General features: G+C 39.1%; 1 protein-coding gene across 2 annotated transcripts in view; it reads left to right on the top strand.

The window, feature by feature from the left end:
• The window catches only part of CRYBG3 (crystallin beta-gamma domain containing 3), a 103,579-nt gene that overhangs the window by 25,957 nt on the left and 57,232 nt on the right, over positions 1-20,390 (top strand). For both annotated transcript variants that reach the window (XM_041765867.1, XM_041765879.1), the window contains exons 3-4: positions 4,283-4,713; positions 13,564-19,762. In XM_041765867.1, coding sequence (XP_041621801.1) covers positions 4,283-4,713; positions 13,564-19,762 — 6,630 coding nt within the window. The remainder of the gene's footprint in view (positions 1-4,282; positions 4,714-13,563; positions 19,763-20,390) is intronic.

Raw genomic sequence — 20,390 nt, 5'->3', positions numbered from 1 at the left:
TCATCTTCTCCATTTTCAGAATTGCTCAGGCCTCACCCACTTCCTTACCTTTTTACTTGGAAGAGGACACGTCCTTATGCCTTTTGAAGGCTAATATAGTCCCTTTATTATTAGAAGTATTAGAGACTCTACTGGTCTCTTTATCTCACTTTATCCTTTTCATTCTGGGACTTATCCTTCTCTTTTATACAGCAGTTACTCTTTCCAGTCTGTGTAGAGCTGATCCACAATACAAGAACAAAAAGCCATTTATTCTATCTTACACCTTAAACTGTCCTGTTCTGTCTTTCCTTCTTTTTTTTTTTTTTTTTTAAGGTTAAAAAATTTCTCAACATGTTCCCTTCTATTTACCTACTGACGGTGCCTACTCACAGTTTGACCCCTTGAGTTTGGAGCTGTACTCACAAATTCCTGAGCTCTTTAGACTATTTCTCCTGTATTCCTAGGGCTTCTGTGTAGTCCTCATTCCTCGTTTACTAATCTAGCAACTATTAGAGCACCTCTTACTGTCAGGTACATTTCAAAGTGCTAGAGATACTGCACTGAATAGACCAAAATCCCTGCACTTGTGGCTTTTACTTTCTAGAAGAAGAAACAGATATTAAATAATGTGTGTATGTGTGCATGTGTTTTATACTACCAAGTACAAAGGAGAAAAATAAGGCAGAGAGAGGATATTGGCACTTTCACAGTGGAGGAATTGACAGTTTTAGAGTGACTGGGGAAGCCTTCAATGAAGAGATGACTTGCAAGTAAAGGTCTGATGGAGGTGAGGGGGAGTGAGTCGTGGAGCTCTGTGGCAGAAGAAAATTCTAAACAGAGAGAAGAGTAGATGCACAATTCACAAGGTGCCTGATGTTTTTGAAAAACAGTGGGGAAGGATAGTCCTCTTTCTAGACCTTACAATGGCGTTTGGCATTTGCTCCCCATTTCCCTTTGGAAATACTCTTTGTTCTTTGCCTTTGGAGACCAGTATTCTGGAGGGATGACCTGGTCTGGTTTTAGTGTTCTCCATCTCTCACAGATTTCTTCATGTCTTTTTAATCTTTTTTTTCCCCCCTAGGGCTCTTTTGTTGGTCCTGCATACACTGTGTCTGACCAGATTGCATCTTTAAACTGTGCTTCTGCCTTCCAGACATCTCTTTTTGTACATCAGCAGGGGACCAAAAATTTAACATGTTTGACATCTGAGTAATTTGTTGCCTTACCTCCGCTCCTCCCCACAGAGGCTCTGATCTCACTTCTCCTATTTCCCATATCCATTTTTTACTTAAATAGTTGCCCAGCTTAGGAAACTTAGTTATCTATAACTTTATTATCCCCTCAGCCTCTGCTTCTGTGAAGTCATCTTGCCCACCTCATTCTTTATTCTCTGTACCACAGCCCTCTTCAGCCACACCTCTGCCATGATGAACAGAGCTCATAATTCTGTCTTTGCATGTATTACACTGTGTGTCTAGGATGCTCTTCGCACCCTTCAGGAGCAAGCTCAAGTGTTAGCTCCTCTGTGCAGTGGATTCACTTCTAAGGCTCCACAGAGTGATACAGCCATGAGTATTTTGCTAGACTGTAAGTAAGCTCCTTGAAGCTGAAACTGTGTCTTACTAATCAGCGTCCTTGAAGCAGAAACTGTGTCTTACTAATCGGTGTCCCTGAGTAGACACATAGCAAAGTGTAGATAGATGGATGGAATTGACCTGAGGGCATTACCTTATAGCAAATTGAGTGAGAAGGGAAAAAATTTCAAATTCCCCAGTTACATATGCCTTCATCAGTAGCCTTTGTTGTTATATGTAGAATACCAACATCTTTGAGAGCAACTGGAATTGATGTTTTGTTTGCTTGAATCCTGACTGCTTTCATTCTACTCATTGGAACATTGGCAGGCAGTCCTGCTGGCAGGCAGCATTGGCCCTTGCTTGTGGCAGGCTGACTTTTATTGTTGTTTAGGCTGAGGGGAAAGAGCAGCTGTTTTAGATCAGACTTAAAATTTTAATTATATAAATACAGAATTGTGTTTGCTTCAACTAGCAGTGTTCTTTTCTGCTAGTTTTTGTTCCTGGATTTAGATGCTTTTTTTTTTTCTTGTTGAGGGTATTTCACTGATACAAATGTCTCACAAGACTATTAGGGAAAAATTAAGCAGTGATCTAAGGACAAAACACTCTTAAGTAAGCTAAAGATACAGAGATTCTAGAATAGCAAAGAAACTGAAAATTGAGGGGAAGGAAGAACAAGTGATTTTTTTAAAAAATCATATGTATAATTCTAAAAAGGTTAAATGTAGGGGCACCTCGGTGGCTTAGTCGGTTAAGCCTCTAACTCTTGATTTTGGCTCTAGTCATGATCTCAGGGTTGTGAGACTGAGCCCTGCTTGTCCTTCTTCCTCTGCTCCTTCCCTGCTTGCTCACTCCCCTTTCTCTCAAATAAATACATAAATAAAATCTTTTTATAAAATAAAAACATTAAGTGTAAAGCTTTTTAATTGTTGAGAAAATATCTTTTTTGTTTAGAAATCAGTTTATTGTATTTTGGAAGGAACTGTCAAGTAAAAAATAATTGATAGTTGAGGCAGTGAAATAGTATTTTGACAGAAATCATCTTGAGATTTTTATCAGTGTCAAAAAGTGTTATCTCTGTTAATTAAGTTGTTAATTTCCCTCACCTTTTTTAAACCATTGACCCAATTTTATGACTCTTGTGTATCTCTGAACCATTTTAAGAATATTTATGATATTCTAATGAATAGCCTGGAGTTTACTTCCTTTAGATAGCTACCCAGGAAGACCAGTTATTCTATTAGCAAAAAAAAAAAATCACTGTTCTGTTCATGTTATAGTCTTAGTTCATTTTGACTCAGGAAGAAATATTGTGGCTGATAATTAAAACAAATTAAATGCATAGTCAAAGGACAACAAATGTGTATCTTCATACACATGAGCATTTTCAAAATGTCAACTAGCATTTCTGTTGCCAAAGTGAGCAGCCCTTTATGTGAAGAGAGGACACAGCTGATTTATCGCACATTCTCCCACAATGAGCGCAAGGTTGGAGGGATGAGGTGAGGACGAGTGGGAGCAAGTTGCAGTTGAAACCAGTGAAAGATGAGACTTTCGCCTTGAAGGTTGGTGATGATCTAAATGTAGGGACTCACATATTTTATGAAGCTCCTGACACATAGGAAAATGCTCTCTGTGTGTTTCCTCAAAAATGCCCTCTGCCTCCGAAGGTGGGAACAAGCTTAAAGTATTGTTTGCTTGAAATTAATTTCCTGGGCTAATAGGTTCTGCACCTGTTCTCAGGCTTTCCTGTGCTTAATTGTATTAGTGGCTAGTGGAACATACTTCATTAAATGATTTCGAATTTGGATCAAAATGTGGAACGAGGTAAACAAACAACATTAAGAATATGATGCTCCTGGCTGCTGGAGGGTCAGCCTCTTATAGAACATCAGCATGTGAACTGACAGCACCTGAGGTGGTTTTCCCTTGCTGTCCTGATTTTTCTGACTCACACTGGAGCTTTCCTTTTATAAGGACCAGTGAGCATGACCTCTGACAGATACTGTGCAGCAGGCATTCCTTCTGCAAGTGGGTGAGCAGGTGTGTTGAGCAGGCAGGCTGGGTGGGCACATGGGCGTCAAGCTAACGAAGCATCAGGGAAGTGTGACGGAATGGCAGCAAGTGCTCGGATCCCGCAGCTCAGTCTTTTCCTCCCAGAGTACACGTGACTGAGTTTACTTTGCCAGTAACCTCATTATGAGCAGGTAAAACACGCCCGTGCAAGTGTTTTTAACATCTGCAGGAATTGCCAGGGCTGCTGGTGGTACTCTTCTCATTTTGTACCCTCACCTTCGTTCATCTTTAACTTCTTAGAAGCTGACACATCACTAAACAGAGCGGGGGAGGAGGAGGGAAGAGAGCTCGGGGAAGGAGTGGGTGTACAAGCGTCACATGGTCATGGGTTAGGTCTCCTTCCAAGGGCACTTCTAGGAATCCTCCTCTGAGCTACCTTCTGTGCTGTCACTGCCACCAAACCTGGACTGGTTACTCCTGTTCTGACTTCGCACAGGTGCCGTACTTCTCCCTACGTGATGTGTACTCTGTGGCTTTAAGTTGTGCTGTGTCCTTCACTGAATGTAAGCAGCCGAGGAGTCTGAAACCCTCAGTCTTAGTCACAGATGTATCCCTGACATCTGGTACAAAGTGTGTCGTAGAACAGGTTCTTAGTCTGTGTTATTTTTTTGAATGATAATGTTTGTTATTCTCTATTTTTATTTCAGATTCCCCAAACTGAGGACAAAAGGAACCATGCTGAGAAGCTGATCACTCTTCCCACGCAGGAAGATTTGAAAAAGCCAAATGACCTTTCCCGTTCCACCTCCGATAGCAAAATAGGAGAAAATGATAGACAGCCAAAAGAAAGCTTTTTTCAGTTTCTTGGTAACTTATTCAATATCTCAGGAAAATCATCTCTTAGTGATGCCAAGCAATCTTCTTTCAAAGATGACCAGGACAAAACTGAGAAAGATTCACAGAATCCCAGTGACCATCCTGAGGAAGGGGTCAGAAGGGAAAGGGAGATTCTCCATGGCTCCGTGGGAACCCAGGTGCTTGCAATAGAAGAACCAGAGTCCAACTCAGCTGAACCCTCAGACGCCTTTTCTTTGGATACAACACAAGACAGTGAACAGGAAACCAGTGATTTACTAAAGTAAGTTTACAGTTTACATAGCCAAAAGAGTGAGCTTTTGGATCTAGCTCTTAAGCCTTAGTTCTGCTCTTATTAATGAAGAGAATTAGAAAAAGCATTCCGTAATGTCCTTGCTACTAGGTAAAAAAAAAAAAATTATATGATTCAGTGGATCATATGTATAATCTAGGGCCTTTTGAGATATTTTAATGGTCAGTACTGATACCTTTTAGGTGCCAACTTTGTTATAGTATAAGACTTATTTGTAATTTAAGACTTCCTTGAGTGAGAGTGTTCTCTGTTGTCTGAGTTCTTCCTGTATTAGGGCAGGCAGTGAGTTCAGAATCTGCACTTGGGGAACAAAAATGGTTCTAAGGTTTGTATTCACATTCTATTAATATTTTTTCTTTGTGGAATGAAATTAAAGGGGTTAAGAAGTTAAATTGACTCTACTTGTAAAACTGGCCTTGTGATCCATTTCCACAGCTCTGAGAAACTGAAATATTGCGCAGATGTGAAGATTATTTCACCATCTCTTTTTTCCTTTCCTTGACTAACAGGCACCAACTTGCTTTTCTTTTACTCAAATGGGCTTAGGACTTATTTTCTACCCAGAAAATGTATGTGACAATGCTTAATCCATTAGCCATTTTGTGTAACACAGAAGTATTCATTCATAACTAATAAGGATCTATTTTATTGATTTTAATTTAACTTCTACCTGTGAATTGTATTATTTGAAGAGGTCATGAATAATTATAGAGTCAGATGTAGATGATAGCATAGAGCTGTGTAGTTCTTTATAGTTTCAGAGTGTCTTCATGTGCATATTTGAGCTAATTCCTCCTCATAGCAGGCTCCAGAAGTAGATACAGACCCCACTTAGCAGTTGTCAGAAACTGAGACCCAGACAGATTTGAGTTTGCCCATCAAGACTGATGTGGTAGGGCTTGCCCTACCAGATGTCAGCATACTGATAAAGCTGCAAATTTGAAATAGTGTCATACTGATATAATATTTACTAAACACTTAAGTGGAAAGAAGTGGAAAGAATGGATTGTCCTGAGGTAGACCTTGGTATATATGTGATTTGAAACCTTGAATGTGATGGCATTTTTACATACTCCCCCTGCCCCCATATTATAGAAAGGAGGACTTTAGGAAATTGGAGAAAAAAATAAAAGCTAGATCCTTATCTTGTTATATTAAAACCAAATAGAATAACAAATGTTTTTTAAAAAACAAAACTAAAAGTAGCTAAATAGGAATTATTTTATGTTAGTGAGAAAGTGCTTTCTAAGCATGATAGCAATGGAAAGTGTTAGGAAAGAGATCACTAGATTGGATTACTTCTAATTTTCAAACTCCCTATGTCAAAGTAAACAATGATACGTTATATGGGCAAGTGAGAAAGTTAGATACAAAAAAATGTCAGAAAATGCTTTAACTGATATAAGCATTTTTGACACTTAATAAAAAACAGCAACTAATATAAACTGCTAATACATAAGTGGAAAAAAGGCTTATTATAATTGGCAATCAAGGATATTCGAACTAAAATGGAATAACCTTTCTCCAGTTAAATTGATAACAACAATAGTAAATAGTAAATGCTGTTCTGTATTACTCAGAGTAATAGAGCTGATGCCCCCTATACAATGCTAGGAGTGGAGGTCCTATATTAGAGCAATATGTATTCAAAAACCTTAAAAAGCTTTTAGGTTATGTCTAATGATATACAAAGGTGTTTACTGAAACATTACTTACAAGAATGTATCATTAGAAACAAATGTCTGAAGCAGAAAAATGGTTAGAGTACCTCTGCAATAGAGGATTGTTTAAAGTAGTGGTATTTACAATGTGGTGTTTGGATTAGCAGCATTAGCATCACCTGGGAATCATTAGAAATACAGATTATCTGATTCAGACCCACTGAATCAGAATCTCTGGGAACAGGGTGCAGCAATCTTCTAACAACCTCTCCAACTGTCTTTTTGTGCCAGAGTACTTAAAGTGGTGGGGATTTTGAGGCTGTTATATGGGAATTCGGTGGATTGGAAAGTTTATGTTTTTCTTTTTTTTTTTTTTTTTTAATCCCACTTTGGTTTTGATTAGTAGGTCAGCTTAATTTCTTTGGTTCTGGACAGAAGAAAATGGAAGATGATACTGTGCCTCTTATTTCTTGTTGATAAAGCCCTCCTTATTAATAGAATAATTGCTTAGGGCATTATCAGAACCAGCTCCACAAAGCTTTTATCTGGACTAAGATACAGGCTTCCTCTGGCCCAGCTTCAGAGTCCTACAAATTATCAGATGTAGAATTGCAGTTAAGTAATTTCCTATTGACAAATGTCAGGTTGCTTAGGAATTATAATAAAAGTTGAATACCATTTTGGTTAATAGTTTATTTTGACAGTATGGTTAAGGACTACTTATAACCAATTTTAGATATTTAGTATAACTGAAGAAAATATTTACTAATAATTTTAAGACTGAATTATAAATATATTAACGTTGTTTTAGTTCTGACATGAATTTATTAAAAAGCAGGGATATATTTTTATCAAGATCATGAGGGTATTCCAAATATGAAATGTTGTTTAGAATTAAGAGTTGTTGGGCCGCCTGAGTGGCTCAGTTGGTTGGGCATCTGCCTTGGACTCAGGTTGTGATCCCGAAGTCCTGGGATCTGCATCGAGCCTCACATCAGGCCCCCTGCTCAGTGGGAAATTTGCTTTTCCTTCTCCTCACCTTTCTCGTGCTTTCTCTCTCTCTCAAATAAATCTTAAAAAAAATAAATTAAAAGCTGTTGATGCAAAATTAACCTTGTAGAACCTCTGAAGGCAAGAGAGTTTTATTCAAGCCCAAGTTAGAATAGCTGGCTGGAGAACATGCACTTCAAAGGGAAGAGTAGTACTCTGGGGGAATGAAGAGTTTTTATAGGATTATATACTTTTTAAACATCTAGTAAAGCTCCAAAGATTATAGATAAGGGCAGCCCGGGTGGCTCAGCAGTTTAGTGCTGCCTTTGGCCCAGGGCTTGATCCTGGAGACCCGGGATCAAGTCCCACGTGGGGCTCCCTGCATGGAGCCTGCTTCTCTCTCTGTCCCCCCCTCTCTCTGCCCAACCCCCTGTCTCTAATAAATAAATTTAGAAAGAAAAAAAAAAGATAAGCGTATAGGTGGCAATCACAAGTTTTAAGGTCAAGGAATACAGAGAGTAGGAGCATTGATCAATATTGTAAGCACATGATGGTTTTCTGTTAGGCTACTCATTTATAAAGCAAGTGTACAGGATATGCTTGGCGAGCCATAAATCAGGCTTTTGGATTAAACAAAGTTAACATACAGTCATGCTGACTTAGAAAGAAATCTGAAATGGCCTCTCTTATATCTCAGGCCTTTAGAATTTTTTCTCTCATCAGAGTCTGTTTCTGAAATTAGGAGATTTCAGTGTCACTTAAAAATATCAATTTTTTAATATAAGGAAGAGTGAATTAACTGGAGGCATTGTGTCATCTTTCTCATGTAAAAATGCGCCTGCTTTTTTTTTCCTCTATAGGTCTTTTATAATCAGAGTGTTTTATTTTTTTATTATTTTTTTAAGGATTTTATTTATTCATGAGAGAGAGAGAGAGAGGCAGAGACACAAGCAGAGGGAGAAGCAGGCTCCATGCAGGGAGCCTGACGTGGGACTCGATCCAGGGTCTCCAGGATCAGGCCCTGGGCTGAAGGCGACGCTAAACCACTGAGCCACCTGGGTTGCCCTAATCAGAGTTTTTAAAAAAGGATTAATAATCAGCTTACTTTAGACAAGTTTATAAAATATGCTGTACTACATAGCTGTCCATTACTAATATCAGACATACATCTGAAATCACTGTTACAGTTTTCAAAATTTAGACCTATGACTTATAATTTGAAGTGTTTTTTAAAAAACCTCCTCAAATGTCATTGTAAATAATTTCATCTTCACTTAATTAAAGATAATAAACAGCTTTGTAATTGTTTTTATGCATAGTTCACTGTGTAAAACTCATTTTTAATATCTATAAAACCTTTAATTAAACCTTTTTTGGTAGCAACTTTTAGATTGTTTTCCATACATCAACCTACACTTCCAAAGTAATTTATTAGGAAGCTACTTCATTGTTGGGTTGAAATCTTTAAAAAGTTCTATGATTTTTATGTTTTCAACAGATTCATATCTATCAGGAAAATGTTTTGTCAAAGCTTTATTGTGATTTAAAAAAAATTGCTGGGGCACCTGGGTGGCTCAGTCTGTTAAGTGTCCAACTCTTGGTTTCAGCTCAGGTGAGATCAAGCCTCTCATCGCCTGCTCTGTGCTGGGCACTGAGGTCTGCCTAAAATTCTCTCTTTTCCTCTCCCTCTCCCCCTGAGAAAATAAATTAATAAAATAAAAATTTAAAAATTACTGGATTTGTACTTTACATGGAAAAGTTAAAAGCTTTCCCTATTGTGAGAGAAGATTATGTAATTTGAAAGGAAATATATCTTAATGCTGAAAAGGTAGCTTAATCATACTTTCCTAAAAATGAGGTAGATATTTTGCTCTAAGGCTGTATTTATAGGCTGTTATTTAGATTTTTCTTTGAAGAATGACATGTCTTTGGTTGACCTTTGAAATATCAGTTTACCAAATATATACAGAAAAAAGTACAGCCATGTGAAGTATCTGAAGGCTTAATCTTCACATGATAGGTAGGCTGGGCTAAAATGCATAAAACCTTTTCAGATATCCAATATGTACATATATCTACTTAAATATTTGAAATGTATAGGTATATTACTTTATTCTCCCCCTCCCTATTTTTTTGTCTGGGTACAATGTTTTTTACTGATGCATTATGACAAAGTAGGGCTTGCTAAACCCCTCCTGTTCTTTTGGAGGCCTGGAATGGAAACATCGATATCTAGGTTGGAACAATCTCTGTATGTTGGGAATAAAGTGGGGCAAGGACTCCCCATTAGGTGATGGCTTCTCTCCTCTTGTGCTTTTACTAGAGCTGATAGTCCAGAGGGCTGTTACTCATAGGCTATGTGGGCAATAAGGTCCACCACTCGGTTTCTATAGCTAAATTCATTGTTATAACCAGGAAATGAGCTTGACAAAATGGTATTTGAGGTCAGTCCCAGGATCAAAGATGAAAGAGTGGGGGGTTATTATTAAAGTTTCAGGAGACAACCCTCTACTGCCTGCTTCACTACCTTCTTGATGTCCTCGTATCTGGCAGCTTTCACCAGGTATCAGGTCAGATCAACAACTGACATGTTGAGGGTGAGGACATGGAATGATATGCTGGTGAGCTTCCCATTAGTCTCAGAGATGACCTTACCCACAACCTTGGCAATACTGGTAGAGAGAGAGATGATGTTCTGGGCTGCCCTTTGGCCAAAACACCACAGCTTCACAGAAGGGCCATCGCAGTCTTCTGGGTGGGATTGATGGCATGGACTGTGATCATGAGTCCCTCCACAATGCCAAAGTTGTCATGGAGGACAATGGCCAGAGAAGCAGCTAGTGGTATAGGAAGTGTTGCTGACCGTCTTGAGGGGGGGGAGTTATACTTCTCAGAGTTCACACTCATCACAAACGTGGCATGAGCAGAAGGCACAGAGATGATGACCCTCTTGGCTCTACCCTTCAAGAGCATTTCAGCCTTCTCCATGGTAGTGAAGATGCTAGTGGACTCCACAACATATTCAGCACCAGTATCACTCCATTTGATATTGGCAGGATCTTGCTCCTGAGAGATGGATTGATGACAGGTTTCCCATTTTCAGCTTCAACTGTGCCATGGAGTTTGACATGGGTGGAATCATACTGGAATATGTAGACCATACAGTTGAGGTTAGTGAAGGGGTCATTGGTGGCAATGATACCCACTTTGCCAGAGTTAAAAGCAGCCCTGGAGATCAGACACCAGTCCATTTGAGACATGACCTTTATCATCATGTCTCAGAGATGGAGCTAGACTGCACAAGAAGATGTGCTATCAAAGGGGGAGGAGTAGAGAGCCAGTTTCACTTTGTTCTGTTAGAATCACATACCTTTGGTTATATAGGTTATATAGGGTGAACTGTAGCTCCCATATACAATTTACATAATATGTGAAATTAATACTCCCTTTTCTCTATGCAGCTTATGAAAATTCTTTTTAATTTTCCATCTTCAGTTTATTTTTAAAGTTACATGTTTTTGACATTTCTACTTTATTTACTAGGGAAAAATTAGCAATTAAAGGATAGTTTTATATTCTTAATACTACTCAATTATGGAGACTCAGCTGCGTCCTGGGGCAGAATGATGTAGAAAATAGATGACATTGGCATGACTAATCTTTTAAAAAGAGGGACTGTAGCTCATCAGAACCTAACAGAAATAATTATAGTACATGAAGCTAAGCTTGAAACTTTGATGTTCTTTACTTTAAACATGATAATATAGCTGTTCAGTACAAACAATGCATATTTTAGTTACAAGTATATAACATTTCCATCCAGGTGCTGCAGGAGATTATTTAGAAATCTAAATTAGTTTGTATAAATCAGTTTAATCATTTTAGTTGAAAGTACCCAGAAAGCGCAAAAAAAAAAAATTATTCCCCCGACCCCCAAAAGGACTCTAAAACTACTAAAAGGCATTATTAGAGGGAGTTGAAATTTAATGTTTTTTTCTGTATGATTTATTTTATTAGAAGACCTTTTAGATCAAAAGGTGCATTATTGGACTGATGCAGGATAAAATGTCTTGAGGTCTCTTTAGGATGGAGTCTGTAGTAAGAGAACTGGATTTACTATACTTGAATAAAATTCTGATTCGTATCTCATTTGCTATATCTGTGGACATAATGTGTATTTCTTTGTGTAGCCATTTCTTCAGAATTATTTTATCGATCTTTTGAGGGAAAAATATTACAGCCTGTTGAAAGTTGGTTTTAAGTATAAAACATTAAAGCTTTGAAAGACCAACCAAACAGTAAAATTTCTAGTCATTTATTCAGACTTCTGGATCTTCATATGTTGCTCTGAAGACACTTCTGTTTTCTGAATAAATAACATATTTTGATATCAGGTTTCACCAATAACATTAGTTTACCTATATGCATTTTTCTCTCTGTGCATGATTTCATAGACATTTACCTTTCACTTTGGAGTTTGTTTCATAATAGTCCTTGATCTAGCCTGACACTCATGCTGGAGCCAAAAACCACTTTTCTAAGGCCTTTCTCTGTACTTCTTCAGGTGTTTTATAGTGGACAGTAAAAACATACATGTAACCAATACAAGGCTTTACAGTTGTGGGGTGATAAGAGTTGAGAGGTCAGCAATTACATAGATTGAAATACTTTATTTCAGCTACAGTACATGAAATATGTAAAGGACATAGTTGATGAAAATATGACATTGTCTCAAAGGAGATTTACTTTCTCTTTTATCATATAGACAAGTCTAGTGTTCTTAATGTTGCTACTTTAACCTTGGGAAGAAAATGTATTATTTTAGATACTGGGATACCAGTAACTGGATTTCTTAATTATTCATGTGGACTCTATAATGTTTTGTTAATTATATGTTTAACCTGAAGAAATTAGAACATCAAATTTTTCTCCATCTTTAGCTTCAAGACCCTAAAATGAAACTAGTTTAGAATTTAAAATATTTTTCTATTGTCTGTGAGAAAGGCAATCTGGAATAAATTACACACTAAGCATTTACTATCATTGCTTTATTTAATCATTAATTCACAAAAAATTGCTAAACATGTACCATTTGCCAAATTTTGTGGGGAGCATTTAAAAATGATGATTAAGAAACCCTGCCTTCCTTCAAATAGCCACCAGGTGAGCGGGGAAGATAAGTGCCTAGATCTTTATAATTTAATATGGCAAATGCTGTGCTCAGGGTTCTTTGTACCCCACAGATCAGAGGCTAATTGCCCTGTTAACAGGAAAGGGGCCTTGGGATAGGTTTGCTCTGGAGATAGTTTGTGAACTGAGTCTTAGAAGGTGCTGGAGTTTCTCTCTGGGGCCAGAATTGAAGGGGGAGAGAATGGTACATGTAAAGGGCTAGTAGGCAGCATCAGATAGCATGAGAACTCCCAGAGATAGATTCTTCAAAGGAATTTGGATGTGGAGACCTGAGGAACTTTGTGCTGGGGCACAGAAGAAGTAGAGAACTTTTTCTAGAAGTCCCTTTTGATTCCTATACTTACCCAAGCAGTGTAATACTTACTACACTAATTGAATATTTGAAGACCTTAACATGAGAGATTTTTAAGGCAATTCTGTCATTGAATTAACTAATATATAGTGAGTGCTTGATGTGGGCTTGACATCTTACCGGTTTTAAAAGGTCTCCCCCTTTGTGCTCAAAGGGGCTACTTAAATTCACGTCTAAGACTAAAGGAAAAGAAACTTACTATGATGCTCTGATATGTTGGAAAAATCAATGATGTATCCATGGACTTGCCAGTATGAGCCATAAAGGCAGTATGGTTCCTTCCAGCCAGCACTCCTTTGAGATTATAACTAATACTCAAGCCTTGGACTTGTCAGCCCACATTCTCTCCATTAACCACAGTGAGAGAGATGCACATAATCAGGTAAGAGGGCAAGGTTCTGAGGAGCTCAAACGTTCATGCCGCCTTGACCTTCACATGCTACTTGTCAAATCTTTATTTTTTAAAATAAAGACAAGTTCAACTAAAACATTTTAGGATTTCCTTATTCAATTAATATATAGTAAAAGTGGGAGTAATTTGAAAGATATACTTTACCACAATCTAGGATTGCTACTAAGTGTTAGTAACTATATTTCATGATACTACTGTACTGTTTCTTTTTACAGACAACTAGTTGGTAAACCAGAGAAGCCTTCAGTAACATACGCAACCTATCGAGGCCCCAGACAAATTAGGAAATATTTGAAGCACCAGACTGCCTTGGAAACTGTGAATCCCTCGGACAGAGAAAATGAAAGTTCTGACTCTAGTATCCATGTTGGCTCTGGAAGCGAGACAGAGGCTAGGATGATATCGTCATTGCCATCAGCTAGCACAGATATATCTATGAAAGGGCATGTGCCCAAAGACCTATTAGAAGCCACTGACTGTAGCAAAATAAAACTTAACACAGAAAGCCATCTGACCAACAACCCAGAATTGCCCAATACTGCTTCTTCTAAGGAAGTTTTAAATAAAAATGATCCTGGGGGACCTGTGAGAAGTAGGTCATCCCCTTCCTCTGTGACTAACTCCAGCTCCACTGTTAGGGAATCTGACTCACAGCATCATTTAAGTTGTGCACCAGTTTCTCAGGCTGACAGAAATTTGGTATGTTTAGCATCGTTTACAGGAAGTAACAGTGGCAAAGTTCTTTGCAGTCTGGATTTTCAAGGGATAACTACAACAGAAACTACAATAAAGGAAGTCAGCTCAGTGATGAGTGATGAGACCTTGGTGCAGAGCGAAGAACATGTTGAGCCTATGAGCCCTGCTGTTTCTGACTTCTCTTGTAATAAATCTAATGGGAGCAACACAACCACATGGGGAAGTACAGATTTGCCGAGTCCAAATGAATCAATTAGGCTTGAAGATCCGCAGTTGCCAGAGAGTAAATGTTGTGACATGCAAACCGCAGATAACTCAGCAAAGCAGGCTGCCAATCACACCAGCATCCCTGCTCTTCAGAGACATGTTGTGACAGACACAGAACCTGTAAATGAAGGATGTAGATTGTTTTCCCAAGACTCACAGAAAAATTTGGCTGCTAGAAAAATCAAACAAGAAACAGAAAGCACCTTGGTTGGCGAACCCACAACTTCAAGTCTCATAAAAGCTCCGGAAGATAGAATTGAGCCATTACCCAAAGATACTGACCAGTTGTTTGTAACAGAAGCCAAAAAGCCTGATTTTAGGCCACGTGGCAAAATGCCTCCCGTGGTTAGAATAAATCAAAACAACTCTGTCTCTGTAAAACACATCAGTGAATCCGCCATTGTAGCATGCTTAGAAAATAAAATAGCACCTGAACTGAATTTTGAACCTAACAAAAATCATATTTCAGAATCTCTTGACTCTGAGAGTCTTCAGCAAGCCAAAGCATCACCTGATGTCAGAACATCTCTTACCCCTGACTGTAAAAAATCAGATTTCAGTATTTCATCTCCTACCTTTGTTTCCAGAGTTGGTATGCCAAACAAGTTAGATATTCCTGTTTTAAAGGATGCATGTTCCTCTGTGCCCACTGAACCTGGAGATGTCAACATTGTTGGTATTTCCAGTCAGCCTAGTAAGTGTCAAGAAGAAAATGTGGCAAATCACATTGAGGCAACAGATTGGAAGAATCCTCCTGCATGCCTTCATCTTGAGCACGCATCTGCAATTCTTGAGTCCAAGGAGCTTCTTCCTGAAGGCGAAAAAAGCCAGGTTCCACTAGACCTTAAAGCCAGAGACGTTCGTGTAACTGGAATGGATTTGAGATTGGAGTCTGAAAGGCTGTCTGAGGACTACAGTTCCATTTCATCTCAAGACCCTACTAAAGCAGAACTCATGCTTTCAAGCACTAGAGCAAGTAAGAGCACTATAGAGAAGTCAGATTCTCTTTCTTTGAAAACCATACCTGGCACTGCCAAAATTTTATCAAAAGTGAAAGGTGATGGTCAGAACAGTGTTCCTGCTGAGTTGCATTCTGGAGGAAGAAAAACTATATCCCTTTCCAAGATAGCTGTTTCCCAAACAGAGCCCAGAGACATTTCTCAGAATAAAATTTATTCTCCATTTGAAGTTACAGATGTGCCAGGAAATCTTATTTTATCAGAATTAACTTCCCAAGAGATTGAACAGGACAAAAGTTTTCAGTCGTTAGATCATAAGGAGATAAGAGAGAAATACTCAACTTCTGGCCTTAAAGAGAATTGTCAAACTGAAGGTTCTCCTCCTGCCTCCAAATATCAAGGTATTCAGAAAACAGAGGCAGAAGCCTTAGTTTATCTTCCTGCCTTTCCCAAAGGTAATATATCTGAGACTTTACCTTCTGTACATAATGAAAAAGTCACTGGGCAAATGGCACAGAATTATGAAGCCAATGCCTGTGTAATTCATCAACCCTCAGATATTTGTGGGACTAGAAAGATTTCTGGTTTCTCAGAAATGGCAAAACTCAGCCTAACTAGTGCTCCTGCACAATTCCAAGAAACTGACAGCACAAAAGTAAATTCACCTTTTCTGGATTCTGATAAGAAAAGTTTAGAAAACAATGCTTTTGCATCTGAGGATTCACAATTTCACAATGTTCCTATGCTGAAATCAGAAAAGAAAGTCTTATCTCATAGAAAGAAAGAGAATGCTCCTTTCCTAAGTGGGGGTATTGACAGCATGTCTTCTTCCAGTAACTGTGAAGAAGCTAACGTGGTTTTAAAATCACAAAATCCCCAAAATAATTTGAATTCTGTAAAAGTTACCAGAGATGCCACACGTGAAGGTGCCTCTTTAACTAACTTGCTGTACCCTAAGTGCTCTTGTTTGGAATTGGAAACATCTATCCCAACAGGGTCAGAAGTGACCCCATTTCAGGAACATTTTGGGAATCCTACTGGGATGGTATCTCTTGGTTTCCCAACTGCTGCCCAGTGTTACAATCCCATGGAAGCAGAGACTGGAGCAGTTGCTGGGGCTCCGACGTCAGTTAACAGCTCAAGCCAGCAGTGTTCTGAAGCATCTGCTGAACACATAGAAGCAAGGAGGAGAGCACATGACCAACTTTTGGACCTCAAAAGTGCTTTACTGAAAAAAGCTGATACATTGACTAGTGAAATTTTTAACTCTGTCAGGGAAGAATTAAAATCCAAAAACATAGTTGCTCCCTGCCAGGAGCATATAGCCATAGATGACATAATGAATCCAGGTACTCTGAAGGAAGACGTCCCTGAGAAAAACCCACCAGAAGTGACACTGACAGGGATCCAACTGACAGAGCATTTCGAAGAGCAGGGCATGGAAAACAGGTCAGCTGTCCGGGGGGAAGAAAAGGTCTGTGTGTCACCTACATTTGGTGAGAAGAGCCTCCTTTCTGATTCTGATAGAATGAGTTTATCTTGTTTGTTAGAAGATCAAGCTAGGGAGTTAGTCAATGAGGTCATTTATTCAGCCCAAGAAAATTTGATGAATGATGCTTTTGAAGATACTGAGGATACCTGGGATTCTGAACTTCAGGCTAATACTTCAGAAATTCTGACCAGTGATAGTGTTAGGCCACATGATACATTGAGGGAGTTCTTGGTGTCTGAACAGGCAGTAAATCAAAGCACATGTGAAATAAGTGAAAATAAAGTATTAGGTAGATTCTTCTCTGTAAGTAACTTAGTTAATGACACAGAGTCGATTAAAGGAAGAGAAATTGTTCTTTACCAGAAATCCCCATTTTCTGGAAATGGAGCTGGACAGTCTGATAGTATAAGTCTGCAGGAATCAGATGCTGTTTTATTAGCCAAAGACACACATAAAGGGTTAGATAATGAGGTAGAAACACATTTATTTCTAAAAGAGGACTCCAAAGAGAAAGTGGAAATAGAGCATGTGGATAATCACAAAACTGGGTCAGAGGACACAAGAACCCTTATATTAAATTTCAAGTGGCCTCCATTTTTAAGTGATGACCTCCATGTACCTGGGACATCCAAAAGCAGTTTTTCTGATAGTCTTGTGCGTATATCTGAAAAAAGCTTGCCAGGACAGAGTAATAAAAGCACACTCCTTACAGCATCAGAAGTAGGAAATGTACACCAAAAAGATACTGAAGTAAATGTGGGGAAAATGGAGCTTAGGCCTTCCCTGTTAGAACTGGGAAAAACAAACAAAAAGGATGCTGAATTGAATATTATGAAATATGAGGCAGTCCCTCCTAGGTCAGAAATGGGAAGAGCACATCAAAAGGAGGCCGAATTGAATATTGCAAAAACTGAGCCAACAGCTGACATTCTTAAAGTGGGAGAAGTATACCAAGTAGATGCTGAGAGATGTATTGAAAAAACAGAGAGACTACCTGCCATCTTAGAAATGAAAAAAGCTTATAAAATGAGGGATACTGAAGGAGAGCTTGGCAAAACCGATATGCTGCCGGTTATTTCAGAAGTGAAAAATTTCTACCAAAGAGATGCTGAGGTAATTACTGGGAAGACTGAAATGATACCTCCCACATTAGAAATGGAAAATATTTACCAAAAGCATGCTGAAGGTGATGTCGGCAGGACTGGGATGACAGCGGTCATGTCAGAAATGGAAGATGTCTACCAGAAAGACTTTGAGGGGATTACTGAAAAGACTGAATTGGTACCTACCACATTAGAAATGGAAGATATTTACCCAGAGGATGCTGAAGGAGATCTTGAGGAGACTGAGGTGATACCTGTTGAGTCAGAAATGGAAGATACTTACATAAGGGATGCTGAAGGGGACCTGGACCAAACCGAGGTTATGCCCATTATGTTAGAAGTGGTAAATATCTACGAAGAAGATGTTGAGGACATCACTGGGAAGACTGTAAGACCTGTGTTGGAAATACCGTACCCAGAGGATGCCGGAGAGGGTACTAGGAAAACTGAAATGGTAGAAGTGGAAGAAGCATGCAAGGTGGCAGTCCCTGACTCCTCAGAAATGGGAAAATCACGTAAGAGAGAGGCTAAAGAGATGATTGGAATGATAGTGTCCGTGCCCTTCCCAAGAGAAGCAGAAAGAAGATCTCCAGAAGACTCTGATGAGGCTATCAGGAAACACAGAGTGTCATCCACAGTGGTAAGCATTCAGAAAACATGTGGAGCAGATCTGGAATTGCCTGTTACACAAGCAGAAGCCATGCCTCCCATATATAAGGCTGGAAAAAACCCCCAAGAGCCTGGTGGAGAGGGTGTTGGAGAAATGGAGAAAGGTCCCCCTGAAGGAAAGGAAGGCTTGATAACGTGTGACAACAGACTTGCCTCCTATTTCAGGGGATATGAATCACCGACCTTGAGTAAGGACTATGAAGGCTACCCAGCTTTAGCAATGCCAGATTTCCAACCTGGGGGTACCATAGCGGGGAAGCCACCCAGGAGAACGTCTGTTACTGCAGTGGCTAGCCAAAGACAAGATGATAATTACAGCGATGAAAAAGAAGACTCTAGCTTAGCCTTCGTTTCTCAGGATGAACAAGAAAATTCTTCCTTTACTATACTATATGAAGAACCCCTTCAAGATGAGGACAGATACACTACCGCGGATGTAAGGAGAACACACTCTCTCTTGTTTCCGGACACCTCTGCTGACAGCATGCCTGTTCTCGCATGCGAGAGGTCTGAGAGCAGAACTGACCTTGTCCATCACTTTGAAAAGGATGCCAAATTAGCTGAGACATTTGATAGCGATAGTTCAGAATCGTTCCTATCAGTGGAGGCCAAAAGGTACAAAATTTATCCCTTAGCTTTGTCTCCCATTTATGAGGATGACAGCTCTCAGGAAGACATTCTGTCCAGTGAGGTCTCGCCTGGTCACCATGGCTCCACAAAGTCAAGAGAGAGTGCAAGCCAGCCCTCTTCCGTGTTATCCCTTCTCCAGTCAGTATCAGAGCGTTTAAGGATGAATTTTGATGAAGACAGACAGGGGGGAGAGGAAGAGGAGGAGGAAGACGAGGAGGAGGAGGAACCGTTACATAAAGGAAGCCTGAGGGCTAGGAGGAGGGAAACCTTCAAGCGGCCAGACCCTTCCATCACATTTTACCCTGATGATGACCAGGAAAGGACTGGAATGTCTAAGAATTCGTATGTAATGTCAAGTGAACCTACTACCTCCAATCTGCAAGTTGGTCTGTGGCCAGAAAAGGCTTCATTTCTACAGAAATCTGACCTTACTTCTAAATTGCATTCTTCTTTAAAGAGTGCCTATCATCAGTATTTGCAGACTTCCAAAACCCATTCCTCAGAAAAAGGAGCCCGATTTGGTGGGATATCTCAGGAACCGGTGTCAAAATATTTCCGTGCTCAGGACATCTCAGGCAGATTAAGCCCGTTCACAGAGGTAAGTTATTTTGATTACTGACTAGTGAGGTGCTGCTTTGGGTCATGAAATGATCTGAAAGCTGATTAAGAAAATAGGTGTTTTGAGGTTATGTAAAGATTATTTTAAAAATATATCAGAAGTTACTTTATCCTTTAGCTGAAGTGTATTGTAACTCCTGTATTTTAACTAGACTTAAATTGAAAAAACAATTGCCTAGTCAGAATTTAAAAGGCCTAAGGGAGAAGCAGTTTGTTTCTAAGATTTTAGCTGATACTTGGTTCTCAAGCTAAATTAAGTGACAGCATTCTGAATTTCTGCAGCTACTGTCAACGGGGAATTTATTTTCCATTGAGCCTATGTGTCTCAGTAAAATATTTCATAATATTTTAAACTATTTTAAGTGATCGCCTGACAGTATCCTCTCACTATAGTTGTTCATATTGTTCATACAAAGCAGGGCAATGAACAGCCTAATTCAAGGAAAAAGCTGAAAACATTATAGCTGGAAAATGCCTTGAAATTCAGTGAGGTGTGTTCTTTGCCTCATAAGTATTAAAATGTCTAACTTTATAGAATATTCATTTAACATGCAACTTTTCCTTTCTGGCATTCCCAAGATCATGAAATTTCCTCAAGGATTCCCAAG

Source organism: Vulpes lagopus, chromosome 1, assembly GCF_018345385.1.
Source record: "Vulpes lagopus strain Blue_001 chromosome 1, ASM1834538v1, whole genome shotgun sequence".
Taxonomy (NCBI): Eukaryota; Metazoa; Chordata; class Mammalia; order Carnivora; family Canidae; genus Vulpes; species Vulpes lagopus.
The sequence above is the reverse complement of the archived record's forward strand: the minus strand, read 5'-3'. Positions and strand labels throughout refer to the sequence as shown.